The following is a 16612-nucleotide window of genomic DNA, read 5'->3' on the forward strand; positions in this document are numbered from 1 at the left end:
TTTTTTGAGTTTGGGCAAGGACACAAGGCTCCATGATCCCCTATTGCCTGGGGGCCCCATGAGTTGTCAGTCCGCCCCTGCGCTATATAAATCCTGTATAATAATAATAATAATTTCAGTCATTCAATGTGATTCAATCCAACCTTGAAGCTTGATAACTGATTGCAACCTGAAGCCTTTATTATAGGAAATTGTGAAGGATGCCATTGCTTATGAAAATGCTGGCTGCCTGGCTGTCCAATGGCACTCAAGCATAACTAGCCAATGAGTAGCTCTGTCTCAAATCCTGCCCTTTGACAGATGAAGAAGTCATGTTGGGTTTATGACAGATGGAAGGAGCCTGGAGCTGCTGATAGGTAATCAAGGGCCTAACAACTATTCATAGGCCCCATCCTAGAATTTTGATGGGGCCCCCAGTGACCACCTTCTGCGACATCTGTGTCCATTGAAACTAAAATGTATTTCATTTTGATATAAAGTATAGAAGATCTGTCAGCATAGTCAATACTGTACTAGGGACCAGTGCGGTGAACAGAAGTTGCCTGGGAAGGCCAGCAGTGCACAGAATACACTTTACATTTGCTCCCCCCATTTCTCAGCATCAACCAAACTTTTTTGTATCTTAGGACTGTGATCCAAATTCTACAGCAGATATCTGGCCTGCTATGGCTATAGTCATGTCTCTGTAGGTAAGTATTCCAAAATTTGTTTCTGCAGTCACATAATGTAGATGTAATATAGGTTCCCCATAGGGTTCCCCCTCATCCCTTTAAACCAGAACACATATTAATGACACAGGTTCTGGGGCTAATTTAATGCCAATAAGGCTCTAAGTGAGTTTAATTACCAAGAAATGGAAAACTCAATCTTTCTGCGCTTGGGGAGTTGGCCAAAAAAGGTGTTAATGGGCTGCAGTCAACACTTGACCTTCATGGGGTGCACTTGCCTGAAAAGACTGGGGGGGGGGGTCTGGGAGCACTGCAGTAATGATAAACAAACAGAGGGTGCACTGGCCTGGTGCATTATCCTTTAAAAATCTATTTAATGTAAAAAGGTAAGAATTATACTCAAAAAGTCATAAAAAGTACAAATTCACTTCATGAGTACAGCACAAACATCAAGAAGTAAAGAAATGATGGAACGTCCACAGGCTGACGCATTTCGAGGATTTATCCTCTTCCTCAGAGCCTTCTGTACTCATGAGATGAATTTGTACCTTGAGTTTAATGACCACCTTAATCAGCCCCAGAACCGGTGTAATTAATATGTGTTCATTTTTAAAGGGATGAGGTGGCAACCCTGTTCCCATGTATCCCCCATCTGTTCATTTTTTTAAAATATCACTGTCTGTGACTCGGTGGAGGAAATGATGCTTGCTTCCTGTCTTGGTGACCACATAGAAAGTGAAGGAAAATGTTTTCAATGGCTAGAGGAACAGCAATAAAAACCTATCAGAAGGTCCGATCCCCTTCTCTACTGTGTCCAAAACCAGAAAATAAGTTTTGTGTCATTCTAAGGTGCCCAATTGTTTTTAATGAAGGCGCTCCTTCCCCCCAGCCCCTATCCTTCACAGCAATCCCAAATTAAACAGCAGTTTGTTTGCAGGTGTGGTTTAAGTGCTCTCTCTCAATGAGGATGCTTATCGCAGAGGGTCACTAATGTTTAACATATAAAGATATCACACATTATCTTAACAACAGGCCATAAACATGATGTCAGGTGCCTGGTATTTGTGACAAAACAGTAACCTGGAGACTGATGACTGGATACCCATGGAATGATTCTGTCTATGATGGGGAGCGAGAGAGCGATGGGGGAGGGGAGATAGACAGGGGGAGCAGGAGGAAAAGAAGAGTGATATAAACCTCATAGCACAGTGGCTAAATGGTTAGCGCTTCCCCCTGGCAGTACTCGGGTCGTTGGTTTGGATCCCAACCACGGCACCACCTGCCTGGAGCTTGCATGTTCTCCCTGTGCCTGTGTGGGTTTCCTACCTAGGGTTGCCACCTCATCCCTTTAAAACTAAACACATATTAATGACACAGGTTCTGTGGATGATTAAGATGGTAATTAAATGCACTTAATGTCTTATCTGCATTCAATGAACCTGTGTCATTAATATGTGTTCTGGTTTAAAAGGATGAGGGGGCAACCCTATGGGGAACCTGTATTACATCTACATTATGTGACTGCAGAAACACATTTTGCAATACTTACCTACAGAGGCATAGCTATAGGGGACAGACTAAAACATTTAATACGATATGGCTTAATATAGCATAATGTGTAATAAACTGTCTAAATCTCAATCAATTGACTTAACACTTTGCACAGCCCAAGTTCTCAAGAGCCCCTACTGACCCCGGGCCCTCGAGCAGTGCCCAAGTTTCCAAATGGTCAGTCCACCCCTGGTTAGGACCCCCCCCAACAGTTACCTTAGCTCCCTCTCTCTCCAGCGATCACCATGACTTTCTCAGCCTTCCAAGATTCTCCTTCCTGAATGGCTGAGACAAAGCAGTAGTGCCATGGGCTCCCACTGATGTCAATCAAAGTCAGCTAGCCAATCAGAGGAGAGAGGGGGTGAGGCTTAGTCGGAGCTCTGTGTCTGAATGGACATACGGAGCTGTGACACAGCTCGGGTGCCCCCATAGCAAGCTGCTTGCTGTGGGGGCACTGAAAAGGAGAGAGGGGCCAGGAGCAGAGAAGAGGGACCTGAGAAGAGGAGGATCTGGGCTGCTCGGTGCAAATCCAACTGCAACAGAGGAGGTAAGTATCACGTTTGTTATTTTTATGCAAAAAAAACCCCCGAGCCTTTCGATCACTTTAACGTGAATAACTTTTGGTGTGATTTACCAAATGATCTGAAATTTTCAGAATATGTTGCCAATCGATAGTCTTCTGTTGTATGAAGTTTGGGGGAAATTAGTTAACATCTAAGCTCTTTTTTATACATTAAGCAACATTAAGCTCCCCAAAAAACAAGCTTAATGTCCCCAATTTTCTTTGTGGCAGGCCAAAATCTATGAAACTTCTAGGACATGTTTGGGATGTTGAGAACGTGGGCTGTGCAAAGGTTTAAGTCAATTGATTGAGATTTAGGCAGTTTCTGAAACATTAAGCTACATTAAGCCATTTTTGCATTAAATGTTTTAGTCTGTCCCTAACTATAGCCATAGCAGGCCAGGCATCCGCTATAGAATTTGCATCACAGTCCTAAGATACAAAAAAAGGTTGGTTTTAAAGGGATGAGATGGCAAACCTATTCCTCCCACACTCCAAAGACATGCTGGTAGGTGAATTGGATCCTGTCTATACTGGCCCTAGTATGTGTATGTATGAATGTAAGTTAGGGACCTTAGATTGTACGCCCCTTGAGGGTTAGGGACTGGGCAGCACAATGCCTAAATGGTTAGCACTTCCAAAGACATGCTGGTAGGTTAATTGTCTTCTGTCTAAATTGGCCCTAATATATGTGTATGTATGAATGTAAAGCACTGTGTAAATTGATGGCACCATATAAGTACCTGTAATTAGTAAATAATTTACCTCCTATTACATTTATATTATCCTTTATAATAATGTCCTAGATGCTATTCCTTTCACTCATCCATCCATGCCATAAAAACTCCTCAATTGCTTTGGCAAAGTTACAATGTGTTAGGGCCAGCTATTAAAGTTCATCTGAATTTGAGTTGAATGTGAATTTGGTACAGAGAGTTAGGGGGATAAGAGAGGATGGAAGTTGAGAGCGAGAATACTATAGAGAGCAAGGAAAGGTACGGGGGGGGGGGGGGGGGGGGAGAGAAGGTATAAATGATAGAGGGAGAAACAGAGAGAGAGAATACTAGAGAACGAGGAAAGGTATGAGAGGAGGGGGGGGGGGAGGAAGGTAGGAATGATAGAGGGATAAAGAGAGAGAACATACTAGAGAAGGAGGAAAGGTATGGGGGGGGGGGGAGAAGGTAGGAATGATAGAGGGATAAAGAGAGAGAAAATACTAGAGAAGGAGGAAAGGTATGGGGGGGGGGGAGAAGGTAGGAATGATAGAGGGATAAAGAGAGAGAGAATACTTGAGAACGAGGAAAGGTATGAGAGGAGGAGGTGGAGGAGAAGGTATGAATGATGACGGAGAAAGAGAGAGAATACTAGAGAACGAGGAAAGGTATGAGAGGAGGTGGGGGAGAAGGTATGAATGTGGACGGAGAAAGAGAGAGAGAATACTAGAGAAGGAGTAAAGGTATGGGGAGGGGGGGGGTAGGGATGATAGAGGGAGAAAGAGAGAGAGAGTATACTAATGAATGAGGAAAGGTATGAGAGGAGGGGGGAGAAGGTATGAATAATAGAGGGAGAAAGAGAGAGAATACTAGAGAAGGAGGAAAGGTATGAGAGGAGTGGGGGAGAGAAAAAGGTATGGGAGAGATAGAGGGAGAAAGAGAGAGAATGACAATGCAATAGATTGGGAGAATAAGGGGGGGGGGGCATAGGGAAAAGGAGTGAGAGTGGGGGGAATGAGAGGAAAAGAAATAGAGAGACTGAGGAATAAAAGGACATAAAGAAGGGAGAGGAGAAGGAAGAGATAAGAAGAGAAAGAACAAGAAGGGGGGAAAAGAGAGAAAAGGAGTGAGGAGGCAGATGAGAGAGAGAAAAAGAGAGAAGAAAGGAGGAGAGAGAGAAGACAACAAGGGAGGAAGAAGAGGGAAGAGAGATGAACGGTGTGAGAGAAGAAGAGACAAGATAGGTAGGTAGGAGAAAAGGGGAGAAAGAAGAATGGGGTGAAGCAAGGAAGAGAGACTGAAAGAAGAGAGGAAAAGGAGAGAGAAAAGAGAGGAAGACGAGGAGAGAGAATAAAGGGGGTGAAAGATGGCAGAGAGAGTGAAAGAAACAGAGGATGAGAAGTAGAGAGAGAGAAGAGAAGGGAGGAAGAAGAAAGAAAAGCTGGACATGGTACAGAGAGAGAGAAAGAGAAAGAGGGCAATGAAGGGAGAGATGGAAAGAAAAAGAAGAGATAACATAAAAAGTGTGGGGAGCAAAAAAGAGAAGAGATTGTGTGACAGAAAGAGTGAGAGTAACACGTGTCAATGTAACGGGTAAGTAGGCTGTACAAGAAAATAAGCCGCGTTTATGACTTTTTCTCCTAACAAGTTGGGTCATTAATCACAAAGATAAATATCGATGTGGACTATCCCTCCACGTTCTTCAAGTCACATTTTCTCCTGCCTGCAATGTCCCCATCCTCTGTTCTGTGAAAACCATGCAGAATCATCAACCAAATATTTCAACCTGGATACAAAAAAATTTATCTGATCTATGTGATAAAACCCTTTCATAAAAAATATCACTTGATATTTAATATCTAATTAGGAGATAGGACAGGTTAATGAAAATGCATCATGTTTTATGCTTTGGTGAATGGATTCTACAGAGGGAGAGGAAAGCATACCGATACATTCTAAGCTCTGCATGTTAGATTGCTCCTGGAAATATCTGACTGTCTGTTCTGCTCACCTAGGAGTAAAATATCTTTGTAGATCATTGACCTCTTGGCAACCCCCAGTAGTAAGTGCTCCCCAGCATGTGCACGTAACAGCGCCACCTAGAGAGAAAAAAGACATGAAATAGAATGGTCATTTGAGTCATCTCATGAGATGAGGCAATTAGTTGACGAGATCTGAAGCAGAGGTTGATTTTCATTTGCTTTAACAATAGATTTGTAATACATTTTTCAACCCCAAAGGCTTAAGAACAAGGTTGTAAGTGTTGATCTTCATCAGACTCTAACAGAGGCGGACTGACCATTTGGAAACTCGGGCACTGCCCAAGGGCCCGGGGGCAGGAGGGGGCCCCATGAGATGCAACTGGTACCTTTTTTCATAGGCTTTTTTGAGTTTGGGCAAGGACACAGGAGCCCCATGATCCCCTATTGCCCGGGGGCCCCATGATCCCCTATTGCCTGGGGGCCCCATGAGTTGTCAGTCTACCCCTGGACACTAATACCCTTGAAACATATAGCAGGCTACAGTGCAGGAGCAGTTGAAAAATTCCAGCTCTGCATTCTTCACAGATTGGTGTCCAAACCTTCTTAGAGTAATGTTGGTAATAGTTCATTAGAGATCCACTATATTTATGTTTTTTGCATTACTATTTACACATATATATACAAATCCCTTATTCCGGTTGAGTCCATAACTCGTCATATTTTCATGCAGTTTCTCAATAGTTTTAAGTAGACTGACCCTTTAAATACGTAACCCAGTCTTTAAAGACCACACAGTATGAGCTTTAACATGATAATGTGATTTCAAATGTCCATTTCAATCATTTTATCTCTCCAGTTTTCCATGGTGATCCTGCCATGAAGGGCTTTCTTCAGTCACTTCCTATTATAGAGTGACAACGCTTTGTCTCTGTGTACCAATTGGGCTCCTGCATTGACAACCTGTCACACGGTCTTCCAAAGAAAACAACAAGTGGCTGTTTCAGTGCAAATGATCCACGTGTTATCCACTGCTGTCACCATTAGGAAACCTGCCCTTAGAAATGTCATGCAGCCATTGGTGAGGTGCATGCAGACAGGAAGTGGCAGGAGTTCAGCAGCAATCAAATGATCAAAAAAATAGGTGAACAAATATGGGAGCCGTGGTTGCAATATGCCTTTCCCTCACTCCCCCGGCTAGTCTGGGGATGTAATGGTGTTCGGTATTGGCGCTCTTGGACCCCTGCTCTTTGCCCCCCCCCCCTTTTTTTTTTTTTCCTCTTTTTCTCTCTTTCTGTTTTTGGTGTGACTGGACAGCTGCATTTAGTTGTTATAGGCAGTTACATTTATGTTTTGTAATTTATGTGCCATTGATAGCCCCTGCGTGGGCGTACCTTTTGCCCTGTTGGCGTTAGAGTACTGTTTTTCCTTTTTTTTATTTTGCATTTTCTTTTATCTGTGCAATTGATAGCCCCTGCGTGGGCGTATTTTATTGCCTCTGTTTTATATTGTTTAAAAATTAATAAAAACCATTGAAATAGAAAAAAATTGGTGAAAACAGTATTTTATTATTTTATAAAAGTTGCATCACCTTTGATCTTCCACTGATATCTTTGAGGGCCTATTAAGATCTACTGTATTTGTGTGCCTAGAGCTGCGTTTTTGTTTTTATTGGACCATGTATGGTCATGCATTCAGTGTTTTCAGTGTATTTCAGAATTTAGAGGGGAGGGGATTAACAGCCATTGACCATGGCTGTTGCCAACACATTAAAACATATGTTATATGTATTTTGATGCATTGCCATTAACTGCTATAGACCTCCCAATGAACTAAAACACAGGAAAAAAAATTATATCTTGTATTTTTAAAAACATGCTGAGATGGGAGCAGACACTATATTATAGGGAACAACACATGCATTTTAGCACGTCTCAACACATGCGTTAAAATGGAATAGTGTAAATGGCCTCCTAAGAAACCCAAAGTAGGTTCCTCAGCAGGAATGGACAGAAAGAAGCCAGGTGAGTTAAAATATAAAAGACTAGATAACATTTACATGCTGGGATGACTTGGTCCTTTAACTCAGTTAAGCATTGTCACTATCCCCAGTTAAACATCAAAGGTGACTGAAGACAGAGGTTAAAGAGTAGCTCTGTCACGGAGCAGCTGATGTGAGAGCCTGTGAAGGACAGCGTTTAATAATTACTGTCGCCACTACGTGTGAATCTCACTAGCTATTGGCACCCACCACTGGCCATCTGATATACATGAAAGTATTCAGATTGGATGGTCTCTTTGAAGTAGTGACTTTAACTTAGTTATCTGTTAGTGCAATCACAGATTCAATCATGGTACACAAAAGGCATCTGAAGAGTGGGATTAAGAGATCAGTACCACCCAATACGGATATTTCAGTTGTGGCTGGAGGTCAGCAAATCATATCTTTCAGCAGTGTGTTAAAGTTCTAGGGATTCTGATGGAGGAACATCTGAACATGAGTTTTGGGCAGAAGAGTCTTCAACAGATTTGACCTGTATGTCCAAATGGTTGTATGGGGACTTCACAAAAGTTCTAGGCAAAAAGAAAAGGGCCACATGCATAGACAGATTTAGGCACTGCCAGGGGCAGACTGACCATTTGGAAACTTGGGCATTGCCCGAGGGCCCGGGGTCAGTAGGGGACCCCATGAGATGCCCCTGGTACCTTTTTCATAGGCTTTTTTGAGTTTGGGCAAGGACACAGGGGCCCCATGATCCCCTATTGCCCAGGGGCCATCTCATGGGGCCCCCTACTGACCCCGGGCCCTCGGGCAATGCCCGAGTTTCCAAATGGTCAGTCTGCCCCTGGCAGTGCCCTAATCTGTCTATGCATGTGGCCCTTTTCTTTTTGCCTAGAACTTTTGTGGAGTTACCAAATGGTCAGTCCTCCCCTGCTCCCCCCACATGGAGAGACTCTGACACTGACCAGCACCCCCCTCCCCCCACAAAGAGAGCCTGACATTGACCAACAACACCCCCACCCGAGCGAGATTTCAACTACCACCGCCCCCCATACACTGGCAACTCCCCCCAAACCTGCGAGAGAGAGAAGACACTCACCTTCACAGCTTCAGACATCCCCGAGAACAAGAGTCAGGCTCTGCATCAAGCAACCTGCAGCCTCTCTCAGATCCCACCTGGTCCCCATGCTGCATGTGTCCCATCTTCTATCCCTTCTTTTGGGGGGGCCCCCCTAAAAAATGCTGCTGCCCCCCTGAAAAATGCCGCTGCCCCCTTGAAAAGTGCCGCCCTAGGCAAATGCCTTGTTTGCCTTGTGGTAAATACGCCCCTGGGTATGGTGGGTAATAGTTCATCACACCTGTACATGTACACAAAATTGTTCAAGCACAATCTAAAAACAATCAAATGCTCACAGCACGATAGGACAGTACATTGATCATAAGGAAGGTCATATGACCAGTAAGGATCACCTGTTTTGGTAGACAAATGCCATTAAGGGGAAGGGTAGTAGAGGAAGATACTAGAATTTAATTTTTCAACGATGAAGGTTTTAATAAAGTGTGGAAGTACCATATTTAATCTTGCCTTAATTTGTCTTTTATCGCAAACAGAACAGATACAGCCAACAATGTAGAGCCATTTATGAAGGCGTTGTTTGGTCACTAACATCCTAAAGTCACATACCCACCTGATCATCTAGGGGAAGTTCACAGAAGGCTGGGATGTACTTGGCCCATTCCACAAGGACCAGAAGCTGCTGCTTCATGGAATCACAGACATCTGTTATACAGGCTATCTTCTTGCCTCGGATGTCTGTGTTCAGCATGGCCACTGATGAGGTTATCTGCAAGAGAAAGTCCAACGTACTTATCTGCAATGCTGACCATCAGAGGCTGTAGGCGACAGGAAGAGCAATCTTACAAGGACCCAGTTATAGCCTAGCCAGTCCTAGTTCAACCATACAACTATCCTGTCTGTTGGTGGAAATCTATCAGCCTCAAACCTTGGTGGCATTCTATAATATGGCCTGATTATCAGCAGATGAGTACTATGAAAATTCTAGTAGAAGAAAATAAAATATTTGAAGGAAGAAATGCCTTAGGATTTTGAGCTGATGGAACCTTTAGCCTGATAGTGGTCAGTTTGTTTAAAGCCAAAAAGTTTTGTGGATCACCAGAACAAATACAAAGGATGGTTCTCTCTAGCAGAGACAGCAAAAAAAACCTAAGAGTAAAAATCTATTGAGAGTGCCAGAATGAAGTCTAAAGCTGGCCATACACCTTTCAAGTTTCAATCATTCGATCTTCTAATAGTTAATAGGATCAAACTGGTGATCATTTTGGACGGTAGTGGTGGGATAATTCAAAGGAGCGAATGGAATTTTTTTCTCAAATTAACAAAATTCTAACAAAATAATACATTTTTGTTCAGGAAAAATTGTAGCTAATGGCACATAAAAATACTCCTTTAATAGCTTCAGCCCAGCGATCCAGAGATCCAGTTTTTCCATGAAAACCAAAAGGTGAAGGATGTTCTCATGTAAGTTAGGAGCTGGCTCTGCTCGGTCTGTGTACTCACTGGTAAAATCTTAAACAAACAGCTTTAAAACAACAACCATGCCTAATCAATAAGCCATGACCTACATCACAAGGTCTGCAGAGATCTACAAAGAGAGAGAGGGGGCCAGATTTACCATGTTTTTCAGATTGCTTGCGGGGTTGTTGATCACCATCATGCAGCAGCAACAGGGCCGTGGATAAGGGGGTACCACCAGCCCTCATGGTCGGGGCCCAGGAAAGCGGGGGGCCCAGGCAGCTGGGTGATTTGGATATGCACAGAGAGGGAGGTCGGCACAGTGGGGGGGGGGGGAGCGATTACTGGAACCGATCCCCTGTATGGCTCTCTCTGCAGCAGCTGAAAGCTGTCTTCTGCTCCTCTCACTCCCACTGGCTTGCTGCTGCGGAGAGAGCCATACAAGGGATTGGTTCCAGTAACTGCCCCTTGCCACACCCATCACCCTCCCTGTGCACCTTACATTTCCACCTGCTGCCCTGACCTCCCTGTGTGCCCCTATCCTTACAGTGCACCCCTTCCCTCCTCACCTTCCCACAGGCACCTGTAAGCATACAGTAGGATCCTTCAGGATGGAGAGTGGGGGAAGGGTCCAGTAAATATGTCACATATACCATATATTTTCCTGAATGAACACAGTGAGTGATTGGTACCAAACACTCACTGTGTTCATTCATAACTGAAGCATAGTAAACTGTTTTGGGTTTTTTTTAAGGGGGGGGCTGTCAGGTTGGCTATATGGGGCCCTGTGGCTGCCAACAGCAGTCTTGAGCAGCAATATATTTCACTAATTTACTAATAATAACAACCATGAATGCTTATTTCTTAGCATCCATCCTTTGTGTCACAGAAGTCAAACTTGAAGGTCCTGAAATTCTATTGGCACTGCATCTGGATTATAATAGAGATGTCACCCACCTGTTGTGATAGGACTTCTGCTTGGATTAATACATTAATTGAAGGCAGGCTGCTGTCTTCATAACTCGACCTCCGTGTGCTTATCCGGTCTCGTTCATTTTGTACAGCTAAAATGAAAACACAGTTGTCAAATAGGACACTGGAACAGGCCGGATGCATAAGGCTTCAGAACCCAATGCTTAAGCAAAAGTACCTATAGATACGAAATGATTGTCACCTGATCCACTCTTTTGGCTTTATCAACTATCGGTTCTATGGCAAACACTCCCAGCCAACCAACTAGTGATAGATTGGATAGAATATTGTTGGCCAATTGCTTTTGCTTCCTTTATTATTTTACCCATCCTTCCTGTCCCATGGGCATGAATGCTTACCTAGGAGATAGATGTTCATAGATACATTCTCACATTTAATAGTTTTGGTAAACATTGAACCAATAGGAGAAGAGTAACTGCTCAGTGGTCTCCTGCCATGTGGAGCCATTGCTAGAACAGAGGCCTGCAGCCTACAGTACAATGGCCCCTCTATACTAAGCCTTATGGATGAAAGTGTATCTCCAGCCAAAAGAGGAAAGCTTAGATCATCAGTAACATCTTTACTGTCATTTGGGGCTTCACTGGGTAAATTACATCTCACTGCCCAAGTAACAACATTGTTACCATGATAGGAAGTAAGGATAATTCTCCAACTGGGACAGAGCCTCAAAAACATTTTTGTGTGTTCCTGTTGGAGATTTTCCCGTCCGGTCTTGGTATTGTCACTGTTGGTACATTCTTTTTCCCTAACTTCCTGTTCATGGCCTCATGGACAGCAAATGAAGGACCTCTGCCAGAGGTTCTAAACCTTCGTCCTTTATCTAAAACTAAAAAAAAATAAAGTTTGGGCTAAAATAACACTAATATTGTGCCAACATTCTCACTTTTATTCTGTCTTGTCACTCCGGCACATATAAAATGCCAATCAGGATCCAGGCTGTTATGGAGAATATACTATTATGTAGTGTGACAATCCCATGTAGAGTGGGCTTTAATACTCCACTATGGTACCAAAGAGTCCAAACCATTTATAAACATTGGGATTTATGATGTAGTAGAGAGTCTAGAACACCAGATGTCACACAGCATAATGATGGCTTCCACCAGGAGGGAAGGTATGGTGACCCCTAGGTCTCCAGGACTCACTGACAAGATTACTACTCTGTGAAGTGAACCAGACATCCGAGGTCACCAAGAGGAAGAAGCTGTGTGAACTCCAATCATCTATAATATGGGAAAAAAACCCTAGGGTCACAATGTGACTACCGACACAGAAGTATGCGCATATGATGGTCCAAAGCAACCAATCAGAACCCCTCTTGTAGCTAGTTTGACTATAGTAATATGGCATTTCTTAGGTGGAGATAAAGCAGTGCATATTTATTATAATTCTTTACTGTGTGTACCTGATGACTCCACTCTCCTGCAGTACCTAACCACTGATGGCCAAAAATGACCTGATAATAGCATTCAGTGTCAGCAACGTCCACCATAAAAGTCCATATAGACACAGAAGACAAAGAAAGGTCATACAGTGCCATGAGTGGGGATGTAAGGTTGGATCTCAATGGGCATAACAAGTTATTCTGACTGCCATAGGCACTGGTGATCATACTTTAGGGATACATAGACAGCCCAATTATTGCTAGCCTGAAATCTGGAGCATTGCTAGCTATTATCATACCATCTATGACAAGCTTGATAGATCTTAACCCAAACTCTGATGGTCAGAGGACTACCAGTCTAAAAGTCAGTAGAATTGAGATGATCAGGCCGATAATGGAGGAATCTAAGTAAAACTAAAATAAAACTTAAAGGCCATTCTTCAAAACTACACAGGGACCTTCACAAAAAAGATGAATGGGCTCTTCTCTCACTCTGCAGTAGGTGTACTACAAGGTGACAGGTCCACTTTAAATAGAAACAAACTGATGCGGATGATGTTTCAGGAAAGGCACCTCACCTTCTTTCTTCATACCAGCCCGGAAACATTTCTTTAATCTGCAGTAACGACACTGATTCCTCTTGTCTTTATCCACCACGCACTGTCTGCTGAACCTGAAATGACAAGCACAGAATGGGGTGTGTGTATATTTAAAGCCGAACTGAAGGCAAATAGCTGCATTTACAGATGTAATACATGTATGTAAATTGTCATGTCAAAGGATTTGTAATTCTGCCCAGCCAGTCTTATGATCCAGCTATCTCTGCCACACAGCACATGCAAGTTTGTGACTTCACTTTTCTCTGCAGCAGTTACGCAATTAATCAGGATAAGGCCACACCCAGCCTTCTAGTTATACAATGAAAACACTGTGAAGTTGGCCATTGATGGATCTTTTTTTTTGATCCACCAGCGAACTGATGAAAACAAAAAAATCAACGAGTTCCGTCCATCCACATAAGCAAGATGGATGAAGGAATCCTCCCTGCTGTGCTGTTGTATTCTAACAGTAGGGATTCTTCTGCCACCATAATACACTGATCAGTGCTGGAGCCCATTTCCAACCTTCCCATTTGAGAGAAGCCAATCCTTAGATCTCTAGTGGGAACGGTTATAGATGGATCAACATTTGGCTGATCAATGCTGAACCGTCCAAATTTCGATGCATCTATGGCAAGCTTTACACATTGAGTGGATCATGCTTTTGCTACTCTATTATGTGAACATAAGTAATAGTAATAGAGCCTCAGTTGGCTTAAGCTAACCATTGATTGGTCAAATTTCAGCCAATGACTGCTGAATTGACCAATGTTCGAGCCAAAGGTGGCCCTGCAAGCAGTACTGGGATGGGGTTGTCCAGTGCCCACGGCAAGGATCCAGCATTGTGCTCCTTCCCTCACTGTTAATGCATACCATGGAATGGGTGTACCATCCTGCATCTATTCTTTTTCCTGCTTGCTTTCTTCTTCACACCCAAGGCAGCTGTCCGTTCTGCCCACCCCAAGTACCAACCAGCTCAACAAAAGCGATTTAAAAATTGAGTAAAAAATTATCATCCGAATGGTGACTGCAAACTATCAGATGCACTTACTGTTCAGTGGCACCAATGTATTCAGACAGGCACAGATGTCAGGGCTGCCTGAATACAATAGCCAGCAGTGGAGATCCTGACACCCACGCCCATGAGTACACAACTGGACTCTGGAGTTCTTAGGAGTCCAAGGTTTTAGAGAAAGATAGAACATGAATTACTGTAGAGGTTAATCCTGCAAGCTATGGACAAGAGACCTGAGAGTAACCCAATACTGTATACTGGTAACTTGAAACGCCGTGGTGGAATAAACCTCCAAACCCACCAATATTCTCTGGAAGTCAAAATGACATCTTGAAAGAGAGGGAAAGACTAGAGCTACTTGTTTGGATTGGAAAGAACAATTTGAATCAGCCGCCAATCAGGAGGGTGCTAGAGCACGCATTGAGATCTGTCTTTTTTATTTTCCTTTGGAATGAAAAAGCCAACCGCGCTCTCGGATTACTCTGAAAACGCATTCATGATCCTGATAACTACGGGAACAAAGCTAGGATTCTCAGTGGAAGTGAAGGCACACGGCGACGTACACCGCTGAAAATGATAACAGCCTTACCTGTCTAATGCCCCGTACACACGATAAGAAAATTGTACGAAAACTTTCGCGGGACCACTGATCGAACGATTTTCTCTTCATTGATGAGCAGGATGTTTTAACCGATAACGATATTGTGAGCGAAAAAATCTGGTTGAACAACAGTGAAACATTTTGTTGTTTCGCATACGAACGACCGATTTTCTATGCAGTGGTATGACAGTCGTAGGAAAAAATCTATCAAGCGCTATCACGCATGAGCGGAAACAGAAGATGACCGGATGTTTATGTCCGAGGAATCTTCGTAAACACGAAACATCCATATGATAAAAGTAGATTGTCCTAATGAGATCATGAATCCAGAATTCTGCAGATTATATTTTATGTATCACTATTTATGTATATAGGCCATGTAATAAACGATATTATACTCATTGCTGGTAATTGTTGTGTATATCACTCGTTCTGGTTGGAAGGGCGTGGCTACAAGGTCACACGCACACCGCATCACTTCCACTTGTACAGAAGACACTATGTATTGCCGACGAACAATTTTTTTCTAGGTTGGTTAATGTGGGCCACGATTTCGACCAACGAACGAATGCCTCTCGGTCATCGGATGATCAATTGGTCGATTTTCTAATTGTGTATTCCCACCTTAAGGCTAGGTTCACACCTATGAAGGTTGCGTTTGAGCCATTTCTGCACTTGCGTTTTTGCCGTGTTTTTGATGCCTTTTTGTGGTTTGTTTGTCTTTCTTGTTGCTAGGCAGATTTAAAATGCAAAACGCATCAAAACGCATCAAAAATGCAATACATGCTTTTTTGCAGCATTTCCATTGAAGTCTATAGAACAAAAAACACAACTTTTTGCGTTCAAAAAAGTCCTTGACTATTTCCAAAAAAAGCGGAGATGTGTACCTGTCCCATCATGTTGAATGGACTGTAGTGCGTTTCTGCAAAACGCTTATGTGTGAACCTAGGGTACATATGGATCATTTGGTTCTGCTAGTTTTCTGACCTGGATATCTCTATCAGACCTCACAGCCTGGATCTCACCTCATTTTTCTCTACTGTAGTTAAAGCTGAACTCGGGATAAGTAAATATTATATACATGGAAGAGTCATGTGTATTCCTATTGAATCTTGGAGTACTTTGTGTGTTTCTTCTACATCTGTGCAGTAATCCGGTGTGAAATGTTTCCTCTGTGTAGGGGCTTCCTGTAATTAAGACCACTCACTACTACTCTCTCCTTGTGCAGGTTGAGTGGTCTGGTCTCCGCCCCCTCCTATAGATTTCTACAGGCAGGCTGTAGTGGGTGGAGCCTGCTGGGTCCTTTCCACAGCTCTTCCCTCCATACAGGACTACCTCTGTATCTGAAAGGATAAGGGCCAGGTCCCTGAGTTAGCCGGCAATGCTGTCCTTTCTTCTCCCAACCTAAATCCAGCAGGCTAATATAAAGACAGACTACAGTACTGCTTATAATGTAATAACTACATAAGTGGAATAAAAGAACGTGGCATGGGGGGGGGGGGTAATATTTGCCTGTTATATATAGTGAGAGTGCAGGGGAAGCCCACTCACCTGCAGGAGAACATGTGATCTTACCTGTTATATATAGTGAGAGTGCAGGGGAAGCCCACTCACCTGCAAGAGAACATGCAGGGGCGGACTGACAACTCATGGGGCCCCCGGGCAATAGGGGATCATGGGGCCCCTGTGCCCTTGCCCAAACTCAAAAAAACCTATGAAAAAGGTACCAGGGGCATCTCATGGGGCCCCCTACTGACCCCAGGGGATCATGGGGCCCCTGTGTTCTTGCCCAAACTCAAAAAAGCCTATGAAAAAGGTACCAGGGGCATCTCATGGGGCCCCCTACTGACCCCGGGCCCTCGGGCAGTGCCCAAGTTTCCAAATGGTCAGTTCGCCCCTGAGTACATGTGATTCTTGCCTGTTACATATAGTGGGAGTGCAGGGGAAGCCCACTCACCTGCAGGAGTACATGTGATTCTTGCCTGTTACATATAGCGGGAGTGCAGGGGAAG

At 43.5% G+C, this 16612-nt stretch overlaps 1 protein-coding gene across 1 annotated transcript in view; it reads right to left on the reverse strand.

Annotated features, from left to right (window-relative positions):
• Positions 1-16612, reverse strand: part of HNF4A (hepatocyte nuclear factor 4 alpha) — a 39708-nt gene that overhangs the window by 9159 nt on the left and 13937 nt on the right. The window contains exons 3-6 of the mRNA XM_089662291.1: positions 12964-13058; positions 10966-11072; positions 9164-9319; positions 5506-5593 (exon numbers count right to left, since the gene is read on the reverse strand). Coding sequence (XP_089518417.1) covers positions 5506-5593; positions 9164-9319; positions 10966-11072; positions 12964-13058 — 446 coding nt within the window. The remainder of the gene's footprint in view (positions 1-5505; positions 5594-9163; positions 9320-10965; positions 11073-12963; positions 13059-16612) is intronic.

The sequence above is a fragment of the Staurois parvus genome, unplaced genomic scaffold, assembly GCF_062004578.1.
Source record: "Staurois parvus isolate SC_StPar_1 unplaced genomic scaffold, SC_StPar_1.0 ptg001454l, whole genome shotgun sequence".
NCBI classification, from domain to species: Eukaryota; Metazoa; Chordata; class Amphibia; order Anura; family Ranidae; genus Staurois; species Staurois parvus.